Source organism: Barbus barbus, assembly GCF_936440315.1.
Source record: "Barbus barbus genome assembly, chromosome: 20".
In the NCBI taxonomy this organism is placed as follows: Eukaryota; Metazoa; Chordata; class Actinopteri; order Cypriniformes; family Cyprinidae; genus Barbus; species Barbus barbus.
This window is the reverse complement of record NC_136748.1, coordinates 23863386-23884095: the sequence shown is the minus strand read 5'-3', so window position 1 is coordinate 23884095 and position 20710 is coordinate 23863386. Positions and strand designations below refer to the sequence as shown.

At 38.6% G+C, this 20710-nt stretch overlaps 1 protein-coding gene across 3 annotated transcripts in view; it reads left to right on the top strand.

The window, feature by feature from the left end:
• kif13ba (kinesin family member 13Ba) overlaps positions 1-18041 on the top strand; it is a 48854-nt gene extending 30813 nt beyond the window's left edge. For 2 of the 3 annotated variants that reach the window (XM_079443646.1, XM_079443644.1), the window contains exons 25-40: positions 3191-3337; positions 3428-3457; positions 3762-3861; positions 4452-4578; positions 4932-4987; positions 5138-5262; positions 5351-5527; positions 5769-5861; positions 9302-9457; positions 9918-9995; positions 10106-10159; positions 10252-10366; positions 10887-10984; positions 12233-12298; positions 12566-13247; positions 15256-18041. In XM_079443646.1, the coding sequence (XP_079299772.1) occupies positions 3191-3337; positions 3428-3457; positions 3762-3861; positions 4452-4578; positions 4932-4987; positions 5138-5262; positions 5351-5527; positions 5769-5861; positions 9302-9457; positions 9918-9995; positions 10106-10159; positions 10252-10366; positions 10887-10984; positions 12233-12298; positions 12566-13247; positions 15256-15464 (2313 nt within the window). In that variant the 3' untranslated portion in view covers positions 15465-18041. The remainder of the gene's footprint in view (positions 1-3190; positions 3338-3427; positions 3458-3761; positions 3862-4451; positions 4579-4931; positions 4988-5137; positions 5263-5350; positions 5528-5768; positions 5862-9301; positions 9458-9917; positions 9996-10105; positions 10160-10251; positions 10367-10886; positions 10985-12232; positions 12299-12565; positions 13248-15255) is intronic. The other variant, XM_079443645.1, reaches the window with a different exon arrangement.
• Positions 18042-20710: the final 2669 nt, after the last annotated feature.

The window sequence follows — 20710 nt, the reverse complement described above, 5'->3', positions numbered from 1 at the left end:
TGCTACTGAAGTGGAGATTTCGGACTTGGAGTATGAGAGAAAAGCCATTTTGAGAAAACGGGCTTTAAAGATTTATATTGTAAAAATCCACACATTTTTATATGAAAACATTGCTAACAAGCAAAACAACTGGCCAAGTAATTGTTTATAACAATGTAGACCATGAACAATGACAACTGAATAAAACAACATTGCCAAATAAGACCTTCAACTAACCACAGAGAACCACAAATACAGACACAAACTTATCATCAGAACTGCAACTCTAGTCATCTGTCCATCGGAACACAAAGTTCACCCATGAGGGTTGAAAGCCTAGCTCTCCATGCCTGCACCATATTTAGGCCCCTCACCCCTCTCTTGCTGATGCCTTTTCAGCTTTTTAGCTGTGCTCAGAGTCTTTCTGCAACGTTTTACACTCTCAGACCGGATGGATTCGTCTGTGATCCTCAGCATGTCGGTTTCCCTGATGGTGGTGACTGTAACGACAGTGCTTTCCAGCCAAAGCTTATCCATAATGGCAAGCATGGCAGAGGCCCCCTCAAAAAGTTGAAATGGCCATACTTGCAGCTGCCTCAACTCTACTCTTACCTACAAACGCTGTTTTTGGACAGCGGGCGCAAATGACGGAGTTGAGGCACTCATTCGCATTTTGAGTGCCACCATGCTGCATGCGCTGCAGCAGGCTGTCACTTGACATGCGGTGGTATACAGGTATCAGCTTCTGGCCCACCTCCCAAGACAAAAAGTTTCCTGCATGGAGCCTGTGGCTCTCTGGAGTTTCTCCATTTTCCTCCGCTCTCCTATACCAACACCTGGACAGGTTGCACCTGGTGTGCAAGGGGACTTCATCACAGGACATGCTATGGAGGAGACCACCCCAGATCTCATTTTTCATTTTCTCTATGGAACCCTGGTTATTTAAAATTGACCCCCTGTAATAATTTTGTAATGTTTTACATTTTGTGGCTGTTAATTTTCCCAGACCCTTCCCCCCCAATTTGCGTTCAGCACTTAATTTTCGTAGTGCTGTGCCCATACGCTTATGGGCATGGTTGATGCATTCTAATTTTACTACCTCATGCCCAGGGTATGGGTTGAGGGATACCACCTCCCTGAATGCAGCACTGTCCCCATCTGACAGCATCTGAATGTATCTCAGCTGGTGGCGACTCACAGACCTGGCCCACATCCTCTTCGCTGCCTCCTGCTCCATAGCCTTGCTTGAGCCCCTAAAATTTTGTGCACAGTCATGCGTTTCTCTCCAGCTGTCAATTTCCTCATCTGTAATCTTTCCCTCGTGTCTGGCAGCTTCTTAAAGGGCACAAGCATGGCAATAGGAGGATAGAACCTCAAAGTCGATCACCAGTCCCGTACAAATATCGATGCACACCCCGATCCCATAGTGTGATGTGAACCCTCTTTTCTGCCAAGTGCCATCAAAAGACACACTGATATTTATCACCGCATCTGCATCCTCTCTCAGCAACTCTGCCACATCTGCATCAATATCTGCATAGGCCTGCCTGACCTGCTCCCTGGTCCTGTGAAGTGACTCAAGACCTCTCTCAATTTCTGCCGCTAAAATGAAATGTGTATTGTATCAATAACTGTTCATTTGTTTTGTTTTTATAGATACAGCACACAGAAATCTGTACTGTAAAAGTAAAACTGACCACCGCAACACAACATAATGAATGAGATGGCACTTTATTCTATTCTTATAAATTTTATAAATAAATAAATATTTCATCCATACAAAACAAATATTGTTACAGTAATGTTATAATATGTTAGAAGGTGGTAACAGCCACACGTATTGGGCTATTTCTGACATTAGAAATTCTAAACCTCCCATCGACAGCTTACGTTCAGATGCGCTTCCCGAGGGCATTTCACTGGGTAATCCATCACTAATTTTCCTTTTTCCCCTTGCAAGTGACAACTGCTGTACTCTTTTCGATGATTGACGCGAAGTCATTTTCATTCATTCACTCAAAAGATCCCGCGGAAAGCTTAACCAAACAAGGAAGCATCAAAGCATACCATGTGACGATTCTGAACGAATCACGTTGTCAGAAATTGTCTTCAGCCAATGAGATTGCGCATTTAGAGTTAAATCCCCTCTTTTACTTTCACGATTGGTTGCTGATAAAAAGGAAATGACCATATTTGGATCCGACAGCATTGTACAGAAGAGAGAGAGCTTTCCAGCAGTATACGTGATGACTGGGTACAGGCAGAGATCGCGGAGCAGCATGTTGATTTAGAACGCCAACTTTTGTTGAATTTATGAGAAATCTACAGACGCAAACAGACAAAGTGCAGTAAAATAAAGACCTAAATGTGTATTTCGGACTTTTTTTCACCACAAGTCTGAAAGAAGACATGCTATTGAAGACAAATATCCAAAAATCTCAAAATTGACCAATAAAAAAAAACCGATGTTTTTGCCTGCCGTGTCTCGCCTTAAACAGAGTCATGTGAAGAGAGGCGCTTTCAGCGCGAGTGCTTCGTGGGTAGAGCCTGGTTTATACTCGCTGCATCAGCACGAGCGCGAAGGTGCGCGCAGCGGACTGAGCGCAACGGAGGATTTGGTTTTCAAACTAAAGTAAAAGACCACTTCTTAAAACAGAGAAGGTGAACATGTTGGTATTCTTGTAGAAAAAAAACATGTCCTGTCAGCAACAGCCAGTTTAGTTTTACTTTTTTTTAATTTCGTTTTGAGAAGCTTGTTATAAGCTTGTTACTGAGAAAGTTAGTCGCACACCAGTGGGAAGAATGAGTCTAGAGCCTTGCATGAAAGACTGCTAATTCTCAAAACATGTTTTAAGATGACTGAAAGGAGTAAAAACCAAAGTGAAGTATGGACTTACCCCACGCAGTCATTTATTTACTTTATAATAGTAAATAAATATCGGTTCTGCATATTGGTTATCGGGCAAATAAACATGCAAATAATTGTTATCGGTTTTAAAAAATTCAATATCGGTCGATCACTACACCTTGTGACCTGTCTTTAAGTCACAGGTTTAATACAGATGGTAACGAGGTGTTCTTTTCTATAGCTGTTGGCATGTGAACTCTGTATATTACTTGTGCTCTGTTATTCTATCAACAGAGTTGTTTAACATTTCACTTTAGGGTTTTTGTCATGGGGTATTAAATGTTTTTGGTGTGTCTTTCTCAGGGCCAGTCTCGGCGGATTCAGGTGGAGGTGCGTTCAGTGCAGGACTCCGGCACAATGCCTTTGATAGCAGAGATCATTCTGGGAGTGTCCATTGGCTGTGTGGATATCAGACAGGTGTGGATGACTAAAAACAACGAGCCACAAGAGGTAAACATTCTTTTTCACCTAAACATTTAGCAGGATGATGTCTGAATGTTGCCTGAGAGTCTATAACGTTTACATTGTTTTTGTTTTTAGCTTGAGGGCGATGAAATGGACAGTTATCAGGTATGTTTGGATGTCAATACATTTATGACAGGCTTTTAGTTCTTAATAAATGAAAGGAATTGATTATTATAAATTTTTCATATTATATTATATTTTTCATGGTGTTGTGGTGCTCCTGCTGAGATTCAGTTTTGAATCCGATCTGCGTCATTTCCTCGTCACATTACTGCTTCTCCCTCCCACTTCTTTCCTGTCTTTCTCCTCTGTCCTGCCCATTAAAGACATAAAAAGCCTTTATTAGCAAAACAGAAATGGCCAAGCAATAGAAGCTTTTGTGTTTATGTATTTGTCCATCATCCTGTAGGAGCAAGATCTGGAGCGTCTGCGGCGTCAGTGGCTCACTGCTCTCACTAAGAGACAAGAGTATCTGGACCAACATCTTCAGACGTTGGTCAGCAAAACAGGTAAAAACCAGATAGAAACATGTACTTGTCTTAGCTCAGTAATGGACTATAAAATGGTACTTTCCTCTCTTTAGTTTGTTGCTAATTAGCTTTGGGGAGCTTGTGTCACACTCTTTGAGAAACAAGCAGACTGATTAGACAGAAGAAATGTGGATCTGATTTTGTATGTTGTTTCTGTTTGCACACACCATGCATTGGTCCAAAATCCCACATAGCTTCTTTTTGTTCCCTTGCCAGCCACAAAAAAAAAAAAGCTCAGCTTGTTTAATGCTATTATATAATCAAATAATGCTTTTATAGATAAATAGGGATGTATTTTAATTCTTTATAAATTGTGTGTGTATATATATATATATATATATATATATATATATATATATATATATATATATATATATATATATATATATATATATATATATATATATATATATATATATATATATATATATATATATATATATACATATATATATACACATACATACATACATACATACATACATACATACATACACACACGTGTATATGTATGTGTTTAGCATGAAATTGGAGAAATCACTGGTGACTAGTTTGCTCTCTATGACCAGATAAGTCTGAGGATGATGTGGAGAGGGAGGCCCAGCTGCTTGAGTGGCGTCTGACGCTCACAGAGGAGAGAAATGCAGTGATGGTGCCCTCTGCTGGCAGTGGAATACCAGGAGCTCCTGCTGAGTGGTACAGAACTGCTACAACCACTCTGAGCAATTTGCATTTACACTGAACACTTAAGTTATATAATGTTATAGATTGCTGGTAAACATGTTGTCTGTCAGAGATTTTAATGATATTTAATGTCAATCCAGTTCTATGCAGTTAGCTTTTTAGGCAGGTTGTTATAAACCTTAAATGATGTGTTTTAATAAATAATATTTAGATTTGAGACTTTGTTTGTTGAATGAATGTCAGTATCGGTTAAACATTTTTACAAATGTTTAGTCATGAGTATTTGGCGTTGGGTTGATTTTTTTTTTTTGATTGTTTTGATTTTTTTTTTTTTTTTTATATAATATATATGTCTCTCTTGGCAGGGTACCAGTACCTGGAATGGAAACTCACATTCCAGTGCTCTTCCTCGACTTGAGTGGTATGTTTTTCTTGCCTGTTTAATAACATTATATGTTCTCTACAGAAGTGCAATGTCCTCTGTGACCTTTCTTCCACTGCAAGCACTATTTATCTTTATACTCATTTTCAAAATTTTTCATCCTGTGTTTCTCTTCTTCCTTCCTTCAAGCTGATGACTTCAGCTCTCAGGAGAACCTAGACGTTCCCGAGGCAGGCGGATGGAATGCCATGCTCAGCTCTGAAGATGAGGATGAATTTTTTGACCTTCAGATTGTCAAACACTATGATGGAGAGGTGAGAATATGACCTACGCACCCTCAGGGCTCTCAGAGGCTCCCTAGTTGCTTTTATAGGATTGTATTAAAAACTATTTTTCTTCCAGGTGAAAGCCGAAGCTTCTTGGGACTCCACAGTTCATGAATGTCCACAGCTGAGTCGAGGTGCCGTCCCAGATCAGAGAGTATACTTGATTATCCGCACCGTGGTACAGCTCAGCCACCCTGCAGAGATGCAGCTAGTCCTGCGCAAACGCATCTGTGTGAACCTCACTGGACGACAGGTGCGGGATAGCCTACTTTCTATAACCTACACTGTCATCAGAACTGTAGGAAAGTGTCTTTTTACACTTTTTACATACAGCTGTGCCAGCTATTTTTGGTGCTTAGTTGCTTTAAACCTTATACTTTTTTAGGAATTTCAAGATTTAGATATACTGATAAAAAATTTTTTTTTTTTTTTTTTTTTTTTTTTTTATATCCATCTCTGCATATTTTAAATTTTTAACATTTTTTTTTAAACAGGGTTTTGCTCAAAATTTCTTAAGGAGAATGTCCATCAGGAGCACTATTCCTGGCTGTGGAGTGACCTTTGAAGTCGTCTCCAACATCCCAGGGGTAAGCATAAAATATCTGCTTTCAAAAACATTTGTATGGCTATGTAATGCATAATATGAATAAATAGTGCATTATCTGAATGATATGCGTTTTCAGTGACCAAAGACAATATATAATAATTTCTCTTCAAATTCAGAATAGTGTGGTAACTAAAACTGTTAATTTGTTTTATTGAAATAAAGTTATTGAAATAATAAAATCTAAATATTAGATGAAAAATTAAATGTTGCTTCGGCAGATACTTGAAATTAAGTTTTAGCTAAAATACAATTGCTAAAACTAAAACTGAAATAAAGTTAATAGAAATAAAATATATAATTAAAATATATATAAAACAAAACTAATAATAGTCTTATAAATAATACTAAAATAACACCAATTCAGAATAGAATTGTCAGTAGATTTCAGAACTGAAGCAAGGTGATAATATTGACTGGTAATCCTAAATATTAAATAATATATTATTAGCTGATATGTATCACTGCAAAACTCTCAGCAATGCTTAAAGGCCGTGTTAGTTTGCTATTACCCAGAAGAAAGCTGCTCTGGTAATCAGAATCAGAATGAGATTTATTGGCCAGGTATGTTTACACATACAAGGAATTTGTTATAGTGACAGAAGCTCCACAGTGCAACAGAAAGACAGCAACAGGACAGGACACAGATAATAAAAGAATAATATACAAATAGGCAATGTACAAAACAGCAAAAACACAATATATAATCTGGACAATTATGTGTGTACAGGTCTGATATGTGCAAATTTGAAATGAAAAAATAAGTAAGTGTGGTGAATAAATATGTTATAATAGTTGTGTGTTCCGAGTTTATTGTCAAGTGTTCATGAGATGGATTGCCTGGGGGAAGAAACTGTTTCTGTGTCTGGTCGTTCTGGTTCTCAGAGCTCTGTAGCGTCAACCAGACGGTAACAGTTCAAAGAGGGAGTGTGCAGGATGTGAGGGGTCCAGAGTGATTTTACCAGCCCCTTTGCTCACTCTGGATAAGTACAGTTCTTGGAGAGTGGGGAGGGTTGAACCAATGATTCACTCAGCAGTCTGGACTACCCTCCGTAATCTTCTGAGGTCAGATTTGGTAGCTGAGCTGAACCAGACAGTTATTGAAGTGCAGAGGATGGATTCAATGATGCCAGAGTAGAACTGTTTCAGCAGCTCCTGTGGCAGGTTGAACTTCCTCAGCTGGTGAAGGAAGTACAACCTCTGCTGGGCCTTCACATTAGAGTCACTTCAGGTCCTCAGAAATTGTGGTGCCCAGGAATCTGAATGACTCCACTGCAGTCACGGTGCTGTTCCTGATGGTGAGTGGGGGGAGAGCAGGGGGGTTTCTCCTGAAGTCCACTATCGTCTCCACAGTTTTGAGCGTGTTAAGCTCCAGGTTGTTAAGACTGCACCAGACAGCCAGCTCCTTAACCTCCTGTCTGTAAGCAGACTCGTCACCGTCCTGAATGAGGCCGATCAGTGTGGTGTCGTCTGCAAACTTCAGGAGCTTGACAGAGGGGTCTTTAGATGTGCAGTCATCCGTGTAGAGGGAGAAGAGCAGTGGGGAGAGAACGCAGCCCTGAGGAGCTCCAGTGCTGATGGTGCGGGTGTTGGATGTAAATTTTCTCAGCCTCACTAGCTGCTGCCTGTCTGTCAGAAAGCTGGTGATCCACTGACAGATAGAGGTGGGGGCGGAGAGCTGAGTCAGTTTATTCTGAAGGGTGTCTGGGATGATGGTGTTAAAAGCGGAGCTGAAGTCTACAAACAGGATCGCCACATAAGTCCCTGGTCTGTCCAGATGCTGCAGGATGAAGTGCAGTCCCATGTTGACTGCATCATCCACAGACCTGTTTCCTCTGTAGGCAAACTGCAGGGGGTCCAGTGGAGGCCTTCAGATAAGCCAAAACCAGTCTTTCAAATGATTTTTGAGCGTTTGAAGCATGAGGGGACTTCACACAGCTCCAGTGATCTGTGTGAAGATGGGGGCCAAATGGTCAGCACAGGTTTTTAGGCAGGCTGGTGACACGCCGTCTGGGCCTGGTGCTTTCCTTCTTTTGTTCTTTCTGAAGACCTGGCGCACGTCGTCATCTCTGATCTGAATTGTAGGTGTGGGGGAGAGGGGAGTTGCTGGAGATGTTAATGGTGGTGTGGAGAGGTGTTCGGGGTGGGTGTGGGGTGGTTTTTCAAACCTGCAGTTGATCTCATTCAGGTCATCTGCCAGTTGTTGATTCTCCAAAGTGCTGGGGGATGGTATCTTGTAACTGGTGATATCTTTCATACCTTTCCACACTGAAGCAGAATCACTGGAAGAGAATTTGTTCCTTAGCTTGTCATAATATCTCTTTGCCACTGCCAGTGTGTATTTGGCCTGTTTATACAAGACTTTATGCCACTTTCTGTAAGCATCATCTTTGGCCTGACAGAGCTGTCTGAGTTTTGCAGTGAACCGTGGTTTGTCATTGTTGTAGGTTAAATGAGTCCTGGTAGGAATGCACATATCCTCACAGAAACTGATATAAGATGTTACAATCTCTGTGAGCTCGTCCAGATCGGTGGCAGCAGTTTCAAAAACAGTCCAATCAGTGAGAGAGAAACAGGCTTGTAAATCCCGCTCTGTTTCATTAGTCCATCTCTTAACAGTTCTTAATACAGGTTTTGCAGATTTAAGTTTCTGCCTGTAGGTCGGAATAAAAGGAACCAGTGATCAGAGAGTCCTAAAGCTGCCCGTGGGACAGAGTGATATGCGTCCTTTATCACTGTGTAACAGTGATCCAATATATTACTCTCTCTGGTGGGACATGTGATGTGCTGTCAGTATTTTGGCAGTCCCCGAGAATGATTAAAACAGAGTCTGGGTGTTGTTGTTCTGTGTCTGTGATCCGATCAGCGAGTTTCTCTAAAGCTGAGCTCACGTGTGCTTGCGGTGGAATGTAGACACGAGAATGAACGAACAAATCTCCCACGGCGAATAGAATGGCTTGCAGTTAATGAAAAGCGTTTCTAGATCTGAACATCATCTTTAACAGTTACATCTGTACACCACCTCACATTGATGTAAAAGCACGTCCCACCGCCGTGTGATTTTCCCCGTTGATTCCGTGTCGTGTTCTGCTCTGATCAGCTGGAAGTTAGGCAGATGTAGCACGCTGTCCGGTATGTCGCCATTCAGCCAGGTTTCCATGAAACACAGGGCAGCAGAGTTAGAAAAATCCTTGTTTGTCCAGGAGACCAGAAGGAGTTTGTCCGTTTCGTTGGGTAGAGAGCGGAGATTTGCCAGATGGATGCTAGGCAACGCTCTAAATCCGCACTGACAAAGCTTCACAAGCTTCCACCGTCTGCGTGTCCTAAAGCATTTGACCAGAGCTACGGCTCTGCCAACTACAATGCCCAGCAAAACGTCCGTTTACGAGCACCTGTCTCTCTCTCTCTGGCTGTGTATGTCAGCAGGACAGTCAGAACTCCGAGGACAGGGAGATGCTGGCCCGTGTGGCCGCCAGCGCTGAGAACCCCAAATCCTCAGACAACGAAGCTGCCATAGAGAAGTACCTGCGAAGCGTCCTGGCTGTGGAGAACATCCTCACACTAGACCGTCTGAGACAGGTCACACAGCTACCTTCATTAATATGATTTGATCTTTTTTTGCATTTAATCCATTTGAGTACATAGTTTTTTTGTTTTAATCTGAATCTTAAAGGAAGACTTTATCTGATTAGTATTGTGGAAGATGTAATTATTAATTTTTCCTTTTAACTGGTTCGCAAAATGTGTGTAAATCACTTTGGGAATAAAACAGAGGGTAGTAATATGTTAAGCACAAGACTTAACTCATTCTGTATAAACTTACGCTGTGATACGCAGCAGTATTTTAATTAAAGACATATTTTACTCTATAAATGAAACATGAATGCTGCCAGTGCATTTTCCATTTTTAAACGGTTCATTAAAACAAGCAGTCCTACGAATGATATCACTGAAATGAATGGTGACTTCCCAGTGCGGTCTAGTTTTCTCTCTCAAGTTGTTTTCATCATGCAAATCAGTTTTTTATCATTTGCTACAGGAGGTGGCAGTGAAGGAGCATTTGGCAGGTAAAGGCAAGGGCAGCAGACGCAGTCTCAGCTCTCCCAGCGTGCACCGGGTAAGCGCATCTGCAGCCTTAACGTCATCTTAACAGACAGAAATGTGAAGAAAGCTCAGCATCATCGCAGCCTTCATTCTGTATTCACACATAACCTTTTCCACCTCTAGTTATCTGGAAGCAGACAGGATCTGTCACTAAACTCAGTGCTGGATGACAACAAGGTAAGATTCTAGGGTGAAAATAAGACACATGGTCCACCACCGGAAATTATTTCTTTTTATGTAACCTCTAATATCCAATTTGCTTATGTAAGAATCGATGGGAGAGTCAGCAGGATATTTTTGGGACATCCTCTCAGTTCAGCAAAACACTGCCACGACCATCCAGACCTCCTACACCACCTACACAGAATCAGGACCCAGAGCAAGGTACGAAATAACTGTCACTCTTAAAGTGAGCGCTACAGGTTGTGGACGGTTTAGTCTACAATAAAATAATCTTCCTTTCCGTTTCCAGCATGACCCATTCTGTATTTGACTGTCCTTTCAACTCTGTGCTCTCTACTGTAAATGTTAATTTCTGCCTGAACTCTCATTTCTCACCTGTTTCATGAATTTAACAAACACTTGTTACAGAGAAAATCCCTGTATCTTCATCAAGGGCACAATAATGCCGGTTCAGGGTTTGAACTTGCAACCTTTCAGTTGCCTACTCGAAATCTCTCCCAGTCTTGTTCAAACTTCTTTTCACCTTGTCTCTTCGTGATCTGTCAAAAAATGTCAGTGTGACATTTTTATGTGACTGTGACTTCATGCACTCCTTTTATATCTTTTCTACATCTGTTTCACCACCGTTGTCGTCTCTCTCCACACCTCTACCTTGCTGTTTGCCTCCTTCCCAACCCGCCCACAGGTTTTTCAGGGCTTGCTGCTTCTTATATCTCCCCAGTCAAGGCCCTGGTTCCTCAGATGCCCAAGCTGCTCAAGTCCCTGTTCCCTGTACGCGATGACAAGAAAGATTTGAGACCTTCTCCACACTCCCAACAGGTCTGGTTATGTTTTTGACATTTTTAATTAGTAAACTATGCCTAAAAAGTTTCTTCGTTCACCTGGGTGAGTCTCATGAAAACTGTCAAGAAATGTCCAGGTCACATTTAACCCTAAAACCAAAAGGAAAAATTATTTAAAAATTTATAAAAAAAGAATACATGCATAAATAAAAATATAACACATGAACAATAAGGTAAAGTAATATATTAAATTTTGAAGTCCAGTTATGTATATATCATGTAGTATTTGAGGGTAAAATGTGCTTAATTGTAGTTAATTAATTAATTTATATATAAATAAATGTTATTTCTGAATGCATTTTTTATATAAAAAAATGTCTTGTCATTTTTTTTGATGAGATTCACCCTCCTCTTTAGTTTTTCAAAGTATGTTCCCGTTACAAAGAACTCAAATTATTAAATTTATTCAAGACAAGCAATAGCTATGCTTATAAACATTTCTGTATGTAAATTCCTGTCAATAGTAGTTCCGTTGGGTAATTTCATGCATAAATGTAAAAAAAAAAAAAAAAAAAAAGAACTGATGTAGAGTATCAGTCATAAAAATAGCAATTTTAGCACCTACAAAGCCTGTCAGAAATATGCTGCATTTAGATGAGTAAATCATATGTGGTAATCAAAGAGGGATGCAAATCCTCTTGACGATTTAATTTGAGTCAATTTTAGATTCTAGCATAATGTCGTCCTGTCTTCATGCCTCCTCATTTCCATATAGACACAAATTCCATATGCTACTACATATATTATATCTGTGATATATCATCCATCTCGTATGAGGAAAATTAAGTCTTTAAATTAAGCCTTATTGCTTGGTAGTGTATTTTTTTGTGAGAAAACAGGCTTTTTTGGTTTTCCATGATTAAAAGTGTCCTCATTTTGTCAAAGTAAATCATGTCAGGGAAACCAGATTATATGTTAGGCAGGAGTCCATAGATAAACTCCAGTGTTTAATTTCTCCAAGATTAATTGTCAAGCCATACCCTTTCATCATATCTCCCAGCATGCTTTCGACTGAGGCGTAGAGGGAAAAAAAATTCATTGTGTACATCACTCCTCCCCTGCACGCAGACTTTTGATCTGTCAGTACTTTAGATCAAACGTAATCCAAAGGCTCCCGACATAAAAAATGAACTTGTGACACTTAAATCATGCTTTGTGCCGCCTCTCTGAAAACCATTACTGAAATCGTAAAAACAAATTTAATACGTTCCATTCATCTCTCCAGCATATGCCACGAATAATGATGCAAACAGCCAACAACCCTGATGAAGGAAGAGTAAGAATAGAACCGGTAAGTAGATCTCCACTCTGATCTCATGCTTCGTCTTTGGCGAAATTAAATAAATATGAATGATGAATTGGGTTACAGTCTTGTATTTTGCAAAAGTATAGCCTAGGAAGATATTTTAAGAGCCCAGTCTTTCTCTCCTGCATGTGATGTAAATTGCATGCTATTAAATCTGTGGTTTTCCTAGCATGTACTCTCTGTGTGAGAGTCAGATGATAGGTTGAGGTGTAGTTAAATGTTCCTTGTGGTTTTGGACATCCTTCCCCATAGGTTGCAGTAATGGGGAAGAGTCCTGCTTCAGACAGACACTCAGATGGGCCTGATGCCCCGTCCTCTATGCATGATCCGCATGACCTGCCCCTGAGCCCCATCAGCGAGGCCTCCAGTGGCTATTTTTCTACTAGCGTCTCCACTGCCACTCTTTCCGACGTCTCCATAGCTTGCGGGGACCTTACCCCAACTCCCAATTCCAAAGCGGGTCCCGTAGCATCCAGGCACGACAACGAAGACTGTCTACCGACCCCTGTTAATGCCTTTGTTGCTACTGTAGAAGCTGGGCTAAGATCTGACAGGCCTAGAAAAGAGGAAGATACCCAGGCGGCCCACAGGAATGGTGTCACCACCTCTCAGCAGGAAGCACAGCTAAATGCAACCCCTTCCCTGGTGTTGAGTACCTCCACAGACAGCCCTTTTTCCCTCCAGAAGGTCAAAGCCAATGAACTCAGGTCTTTCAGTAACATTCTTGGAGATGGAAAAACTACCACAACACAAGCTAACAGCCTGGAGAAGCTAGAGATAACCTTTGAGGATGTGGAACCCAAGGAACTTGCTTGGCTCAAGGTGGGAGGGAGAGTTACTGTCGGATCCAACAAGTCTGGCACGGTCCGCTACATCGGCCCAACGCACTTCTCAGAAGGCATCTGGGTTGGGGTCGAGTTGGACACTCCCTCAGGTGAGTTAGATCTTCCATTATTAAAGGGGTCATGAACTGCCTTTTGTTTGTACTGTTCTCTGAGGTCTAGGGTCGGGTACCATTCACATTTGAACCAGTACCGTATCGGTACCTGTAATTTTTTTCGGTACTTTACTTTGTGTAACAACAAAAACATTTATTTCAGTGAAAAAATAAGTCCAAAACTCTCAAGTTCAACATTTTGAACAATAGGGCCCTACAATTTTTATTTTTTTTTTTTTCTGATAATCAAATGAAGGCATGAAACATTTATTTATTTTTAATCAAATGAAAATGAAACCCTTTTATTTTTTTGGCAAACAAACAGAGGTCTACTGTTAAAATTAATATATGGTAGAAAAATTGTGTGAATATTCCTTTAAAAAAGTTTTAATAATTGTATTTTTTCTACAATTAAGTGGTGAATGTGGTTGTAGTAATTATTTTTATCATTTAATTGCTTTATTTAAATTAGTCAGTAAATGGAATATATCAAGACGTACATTATACTGTACAAAAGTAATACAGGAGTAAGATATTTCTGTTACATGTTAAACCACACTTTTATTTTGACAGGTTACTAGGTGTATACAGTATGATATGATAGTTTTCTCAAATAAAACTAAAATTCTCATGAAGTGACTCTCACGTGTTCATGTAGTGAGATGCAGAGGCCGAAAATCACTGCGAGTTCACATGTGCTTCAGTATTTGTGAACTAAACAAAACCCCGTCTCCGCCATTCATACATACCGAGGCTAACGGAACATGCAGGATTCATACTTAAACCGTCTTTTTTGCATTTTTAATATTCACATACACTGGTTTATATCGTGATTCCAATTAAGTGACAGACCTTCTTCTATTCATCCAAAAATTTACGAATTCTGTTGCATTCCGCGCTATAGAGTAAATTCTGTTTTTATGACTGGACCCCGCCATCCTGTCTGCGTTTTCGTGGAAACCATATGACCCTAGAAATGTAAGCACACTTGAAAACATTTCGGTTTGCCCTGTGTGTAGTGTTTTAAAGAGTTGCTGGGGTGACATCATGTCACAGGGTCTCTCTCTTGCATGCAATAGTCAAGTCAAGTCTGCTTTGTCAATTCTTCCACATGTACATACAGAGAATTGAAATTGCGTTACTCTCAGACCCTTGGTGCATACAGTTAACATTTAAGACACTGACAGTAGATGTTCAAATACAGATAAATACAGTTTAAACATATGTACATACAACTATACAGATATACAAATGAGGACATTGTAGAAAAATAAAAAAAGAGATAAAGTGGCATAAGGCACATGGCAGAATAGAGTGCAAACCAGTTAAATAAAAGAAAACTGTGCAGATATATGTGTAGTGCAAGAACAGCTTATCTAGTGATCACATAATAAAAACACACTTGTGTGTTACTCACACTTGTGTGTTGTGACATTACTGTCAGATCAAATATAGTTGACACAGCATTGTCTTTTAGTTTCAGTCTTTCTGAAAATCCTGCGTCAAACTGTGCCTTGCTTGTTAAACGAATCTGCGGTAAAATTAAGTGAACAAAGGACAAAGTTCTTACTCATGCGGTCTGGCACTTCATTAAATATAAAGTTAATCAAAAAGTTTGTTTCTGTGTAGACCTGCGTGTACCTCTATCATTATTTACATTGCATGCGTGAATCGGTGGGTGGGGCTGAACAGGCAGTGATGTAGAAGCAGGTGTTGATCATCTTCTACGGAGGCGGGGTTTAGCCACACTATTATGTCAAAGTGGCACATTCCACAACTTGTTGTTTTGGCAGTTTGGCTTCAAAATAAGCTGTTTTTCGACTTGAGAAAGTTTTGAGTTCTGAAACTTACAGAATGTTTTTATAGCACAAAGACCTCTTATATGTCAAAAGATCAAGCTAAATTTGATTTCTCAGTTCATGACCTCTTTAAGTTTTCTGAGACATTGACACCTTGGTGAGACTAATTTGCCAACCTTGTTCCTTTTCTATCCTTTGTCCACTAGGTAAGAATGATGGTTCCGTCGAGAGCCACCAGTACTTCCGATGCAACCCTGGTTACGGGGTGCTAGTCCGTCCAGATCGACTGACTCGACGGGAAGCTTCCAAAAGGCACACCGAAAATCGCCGCAGTGGGGAGTTCAGTCAGCAACTGAGGGGAGGAGCCGGCACTGCCATTCAGAAAGGAGAGAATCGCAAATCCTGGACCAGCTAATTGACAATGAGCTGAGCAGGACAGAGCCTCCACCTCCAACATCTGAATCCAACCGTGGAGTTCAACTCCATCCATCACTGTGCTTGGGCTAATGGACCATTCTGATACCCAATTTGCATGGAGGTGGTACAACATTCCCTTACAAGCCCCTCTATCGGTTTTGGTGCTATGCTAATGTGTAGCATGTGGGAGTGCTATCAATTTTTAACATGCTGCTTCAGCTGTGTTCCTTGGTTTGAGAACTCAAGCAAGTCTCCTTGAGTTGACCGTAAATGAATCTTCCAGGTCTTTGAGATCAACCCATCATTTTTGTTTGTGCCCTGGTTTTACCAAGAGTCCATTTTTGGACTTGATACTACAAATGATGCTTGAATTTATCTTCTCTGCACAGTCGGTTTTTAGTTTCCTGAATGTGCCTAAGTCATGTTGTGCCTAAGTTGCATGTATTTCGCCATAGGTGCTGCCCTGAGCAGGGTAATGTTGGTTTTTGATGGGAGTTTCTTCATGTCATAAAGTACTGCTATTACATGACCAGCGATTGGTCGGCTAAATCCACAAGATGGGATATTTTATTTGGTTTGTTATCATTGGAAGAATTGCCTATCAGTATTTTAGGAGGAAACCACCTGCTTGGTGTGTATCCTGAATTGCACATGGTGAAATTTTAGACTTGACTGAATTGGCACATTCAGGTTTACTTGACTGGCTTAATTAGATCCTCTCTTAATGGTTTTGATGATTGAACTGAAAAAAAAAGAAGTATTTTAAAGTGGCTTATTTGCAACCTGATGGGTTTGGGTACATTTAAGCAAGCAGCCTTTTAATTGGAATTGGGTTATTGAAACTACTTCAACCTCAAATAACTTTGTGCTGCAATTTAAAGTAGCTCAGTTTGATTGGTTTCTAAAGGACTGTCTTCCACAAGAAGGTCACGGTAAAAGCACATTCCAGTTTTGTGTATTGGACCAATTACTGGCAAAACCTTCATCTTATTTATTCAAATGAAAAGATCTAAAAGTAATTTCATTAAATATTTTTAGCATACTGTATGGGCAAAGCGGTCACATTTATAGTTTTTTTAATAAGGAGCATGAGTCCATGCAGATAAGATGCTTGTTCACATCATGATGGAGAAAAAGTGTATTTCATTCCTTTTATATTCTATTCGTGGAAATCATCATGTGATTTCTGAAGTCTAATGCAATATCAAATTATTAAAATATATTTTAATGGTTGTAGTTATGTAAATTGAATTTATAAAGTGTAAAAATCCCATGAATGGAAAATTAATTTGCACATTTGATTTATAGTAGATAGCTTATGTGCCCAAAGGGTACTTCTTAGTTTTGTTGTAAATTAACTTTAACCGAAGATGCACTGTAAATCTGCTTTTCACTGGATTTGGTGCTCAAAAGTAAAAAAACATTTCAAAATTTCCATCTGAGAAAATGCAGTTTCTCCACAGTTTGAAGTTGCCTTTAATTGTTTCCTATAGTGTGGTTTTGATGTTTGTGTTCAGTCAAAATTTGGTTAACGCCTTCCTATTAGTTTTTTTTATGTATCTTAATCTGTGCCTCATTCATAATGAGAAAAAAACAAACAAATGCACACATGCAGCACGTCTTTGTTGCTTTGATTAGCAGCAACGGCTTCAGACGGTAGTCCTACTGGGTCACATTAGTAACTAGTCATTCTTTAAGTATTAATTTAAAGGTAATAGATTGATTGCCTTTAGAATGACAAGTCTCTACTAAGTTTAATACATTTCTGTTGTAGCAATAATGTTAAAAGTGCTTGTAGCAATTTGATGGCTCATTGTTTTGAACATGACGAGTTACTTTAAAAAGAAAGGGTAAATGAACATTTTCAGTAAGCTGATCTCCACGGCCCAACATTTCAAGCATAGATGCTTTTAACTAGATGTGTACTAGGTGTTTTTGTTTTTCAAGTGCAATTTACCATTTTTGTTCACTAAAACGGTTGAATATCAATTCTGTTCAACGTCAGCAAGTCTGCAGTAACAATAATGACACCTTGATCTGTCATAAATGGCATAGATCCAGAGCCATATCTGAGCAACCACACAGTGGCCTTTTGAAGTCAAATACTAAATACAGGTGTGGGGACTCATGCTTTCCTCCTGTTTGAAATCCTTCCCATTAAGGGCATCAGGAGAAAGGTTTTGAAGGAAATTTTGGGCCCTGCTGTTTACACAGATGTTAGACAAAGCTCTTGGCAGGAAGTTGCTGCTCTACTTTTGTCCCTCCCTTTTTTGTGAGCAGTGAGTGGACGGCTCCATCTTTCACCACTAGTCTGTGCCTCGTCCTGACGATTTTGTCATGAAAGTTGTCCCGTATATGGAGCATTTGAACCCAGAATATACATGTATGTGTGTTTTGTATATAGTTGCATCTCGAGTTCAATCTGAGCACAAGGCTGGGTTTGATTAATTTAATTATCTGCAATTCTATGCTGATATCCAAAGAATAATCATGTATAATAATTCATTTATAATTTCTTTTATATTGACTGTACAATAATCTGTCTGTAAAGAAAAATAAAAAGTGAACTGATTTACACATTTGTCTTGTTACTGTTTTTTTTAATTTAGTAAGTCTTAGGGCTTCCACTCTTAGCTTACTTTACCTTGACTTGAAGGGGGGATAATATTATTCGAGTACAAAAGTTGACAACTTAAGTTTAATGCAACCAGCTTCAGCAGAGTTTTGAGTTCTCGACTTGTATTCAGTTTCTTCAACAAATTTGAGAAAAATCTTTTACAAAAGTTGAAAACTCAAATCTGCTGAAGCTGGTTGAAAAGTTCTCAACTTTTTTTTTTTTTTTTTTTGTGTACCCATGTTCAAATTTTGACTTTAATTGTCTTTTTTTTTTCTTTCTGTCAAACTGACAGCCAATTATTTTTTTTTCTGCATGGAAAAGAGCAGCTGCACACATTTATATAACATTGTCTTCAGTCTTCAAATAACAATCCAGTTACTATTCAGAATTAAGAATATTCAAAATTTGTACTAAATTCTGAAGTGATGTATAAAAGTATGATCAGACAGTCTTTCAGCTCAAGTTTTTATTCTCTAGAAGGTACAGTTCTAAATAAAAACAAAGTTTGAAAATGAACAAAAGTGTCAAAACAAAACTTAAAGTAACAGCATATGCGTTTTATACTACATATTAATTACAGAACAGTCTACTGTCCAAAAAAGGCACTAAATTCTGTAATAAGAGATACATGATTAGACTATTTCAAGTTAATACAACAGTGATATATTTTGAATTTTTTATACTCATAGAATATATTTATATATATTTAATATATTCACATATTGAACATGGACAGATTAAAAACAGTCGAAGTGTTCCCTCTTTCTTTCACGACAGACTTGTTCCAAACACATTGCAACACTAGCTTAATAAAGACTTCTGGGTAACTGACTGGGCACTAGTCCATCATCACATTGTGCCTCAATACTGTTTCTAAGAAAGCATCTACTGAGGGACTCTTAATAAGATTGGACTGTCTGTATCCTATAATAAAATATACAAGACTACATGATTGCTGTGCAAGCTTATGATATTTTACGCTCAAATTTGGGTTGGCAACGCCAGCTGACTTAAAACATTTTGAGGACAATTCTACACTTTTCTTAGCTGAAAGTATGATTGGCAGTTTGCAATACTGTTCATTGTCTCGCTATAATAGCATCTAATATTTTGACTGAGGTTTAATGAAAAACTCTGAAATATAAAACAGAGACCAGGGCTAGTTGTCACAGGGAAGTTGTCACAAGGATTATATTTCAGTAATTACAAAAAACTAAAATAAAATGCAGAAATTTCGCATTCATATGTCAATATCTTTTCTAATAGCTGCTGAACGCAATAAAACCAAATTTGCATTACAATTATATAATGAAAACAGATATAAAACGTATTTTTCTGATTCAGAATTCAGTTGGAGAACTGCAATTTCATACAATTTATTAAAATTTCTGTTAGCCAAAACATTGATTTGATATTTTTCGCTTTATATTTTAATTTTTACTGAGATTATATATTCATATAAGAAAGTGGATTCAATTTTTAAAAGCATTTTAGGTTTAAAATCAGGTTGAGGCAAGTTGTCAAGTTTTGTGTTGTAGTTTTGTATAATTCATTACAACTTATTTTAGCCAAAGCTAATCAAATTTGATTACATTTTCTTTCTCCTGTAAAGCCATGTCCATAATAATAAATTTTAAATACAAATATGTATTTGCAATAATACATATTAAATGTGATGTTTAATATTATCTTTTAGAGAGTGTATATATATATATATATATATGGTGTATTAAATGGTGTTTTCTCAAAATGTGACTAGCACTGCTAGAGTCTGTAAGGTTTGATTCTATTTACAGTAATAATAATCGCACACTGTCAAATATTCACTGATGTAAAAAATGTGCAAAATAGCCCCGGTCACTCTTACAAAGGAACAGATTGTACTTGATTTAATTCAACCAAATTACAAGGCATAACTAGAGAAACAAATAAAGTCTCATTTGACAGATTTATCTGCTTAGCAGAATTTCCTAAAGCGAGAAATTTCATTTCCAATTAACATTCTCTCCTATACAATATTCTTTCGATACATATTTTATCAGATAGACTTGGTACATTTATGTTAAGCTTATGTAGATTTATGGAATAATTGTATCTAGGAATATTAACGTTAACTTAAACCGCGTCATCAACAGTTAATTTTCACAGAAATGACGAGTTGACACATTCTGTAATTTAAGTGCTTAAAAATACTTGCATTAAGGCTGAAGCCCATGTTCAAAATTCACGTTCGGCTGTGCTCAATAGGAACAAAGGTGTGTTGATGAGTTGAAATGGTATTTCAGACATTCTGAGAGAACTTTTGAAGCAGCTGATACTTTTCACAGGTTTGTCATCCGATAGCTATTTTGATATGTCTAAAAAAAGCTTATTTGTGACTGCAATGATGTGCATTACACACAGAAAGCAGCTTCCTAAAAGGCAAAGAGGAAAGACTGTAAAACGTGGGAGAGGGCATGTGGTTAGTATCTCCTTTCCTTTTTTAAAACAAGCACCACATTTCAATTCTGAAGCACAAATAAAAATAACCTGAAATAGTCCATCCCTCTTATGTTCTTTCTTTGAAACAGTACCAGATAAATGAAAAAAAAAAAAACATGTAGGTTGGGGTAAAGAACCCAAAGCAC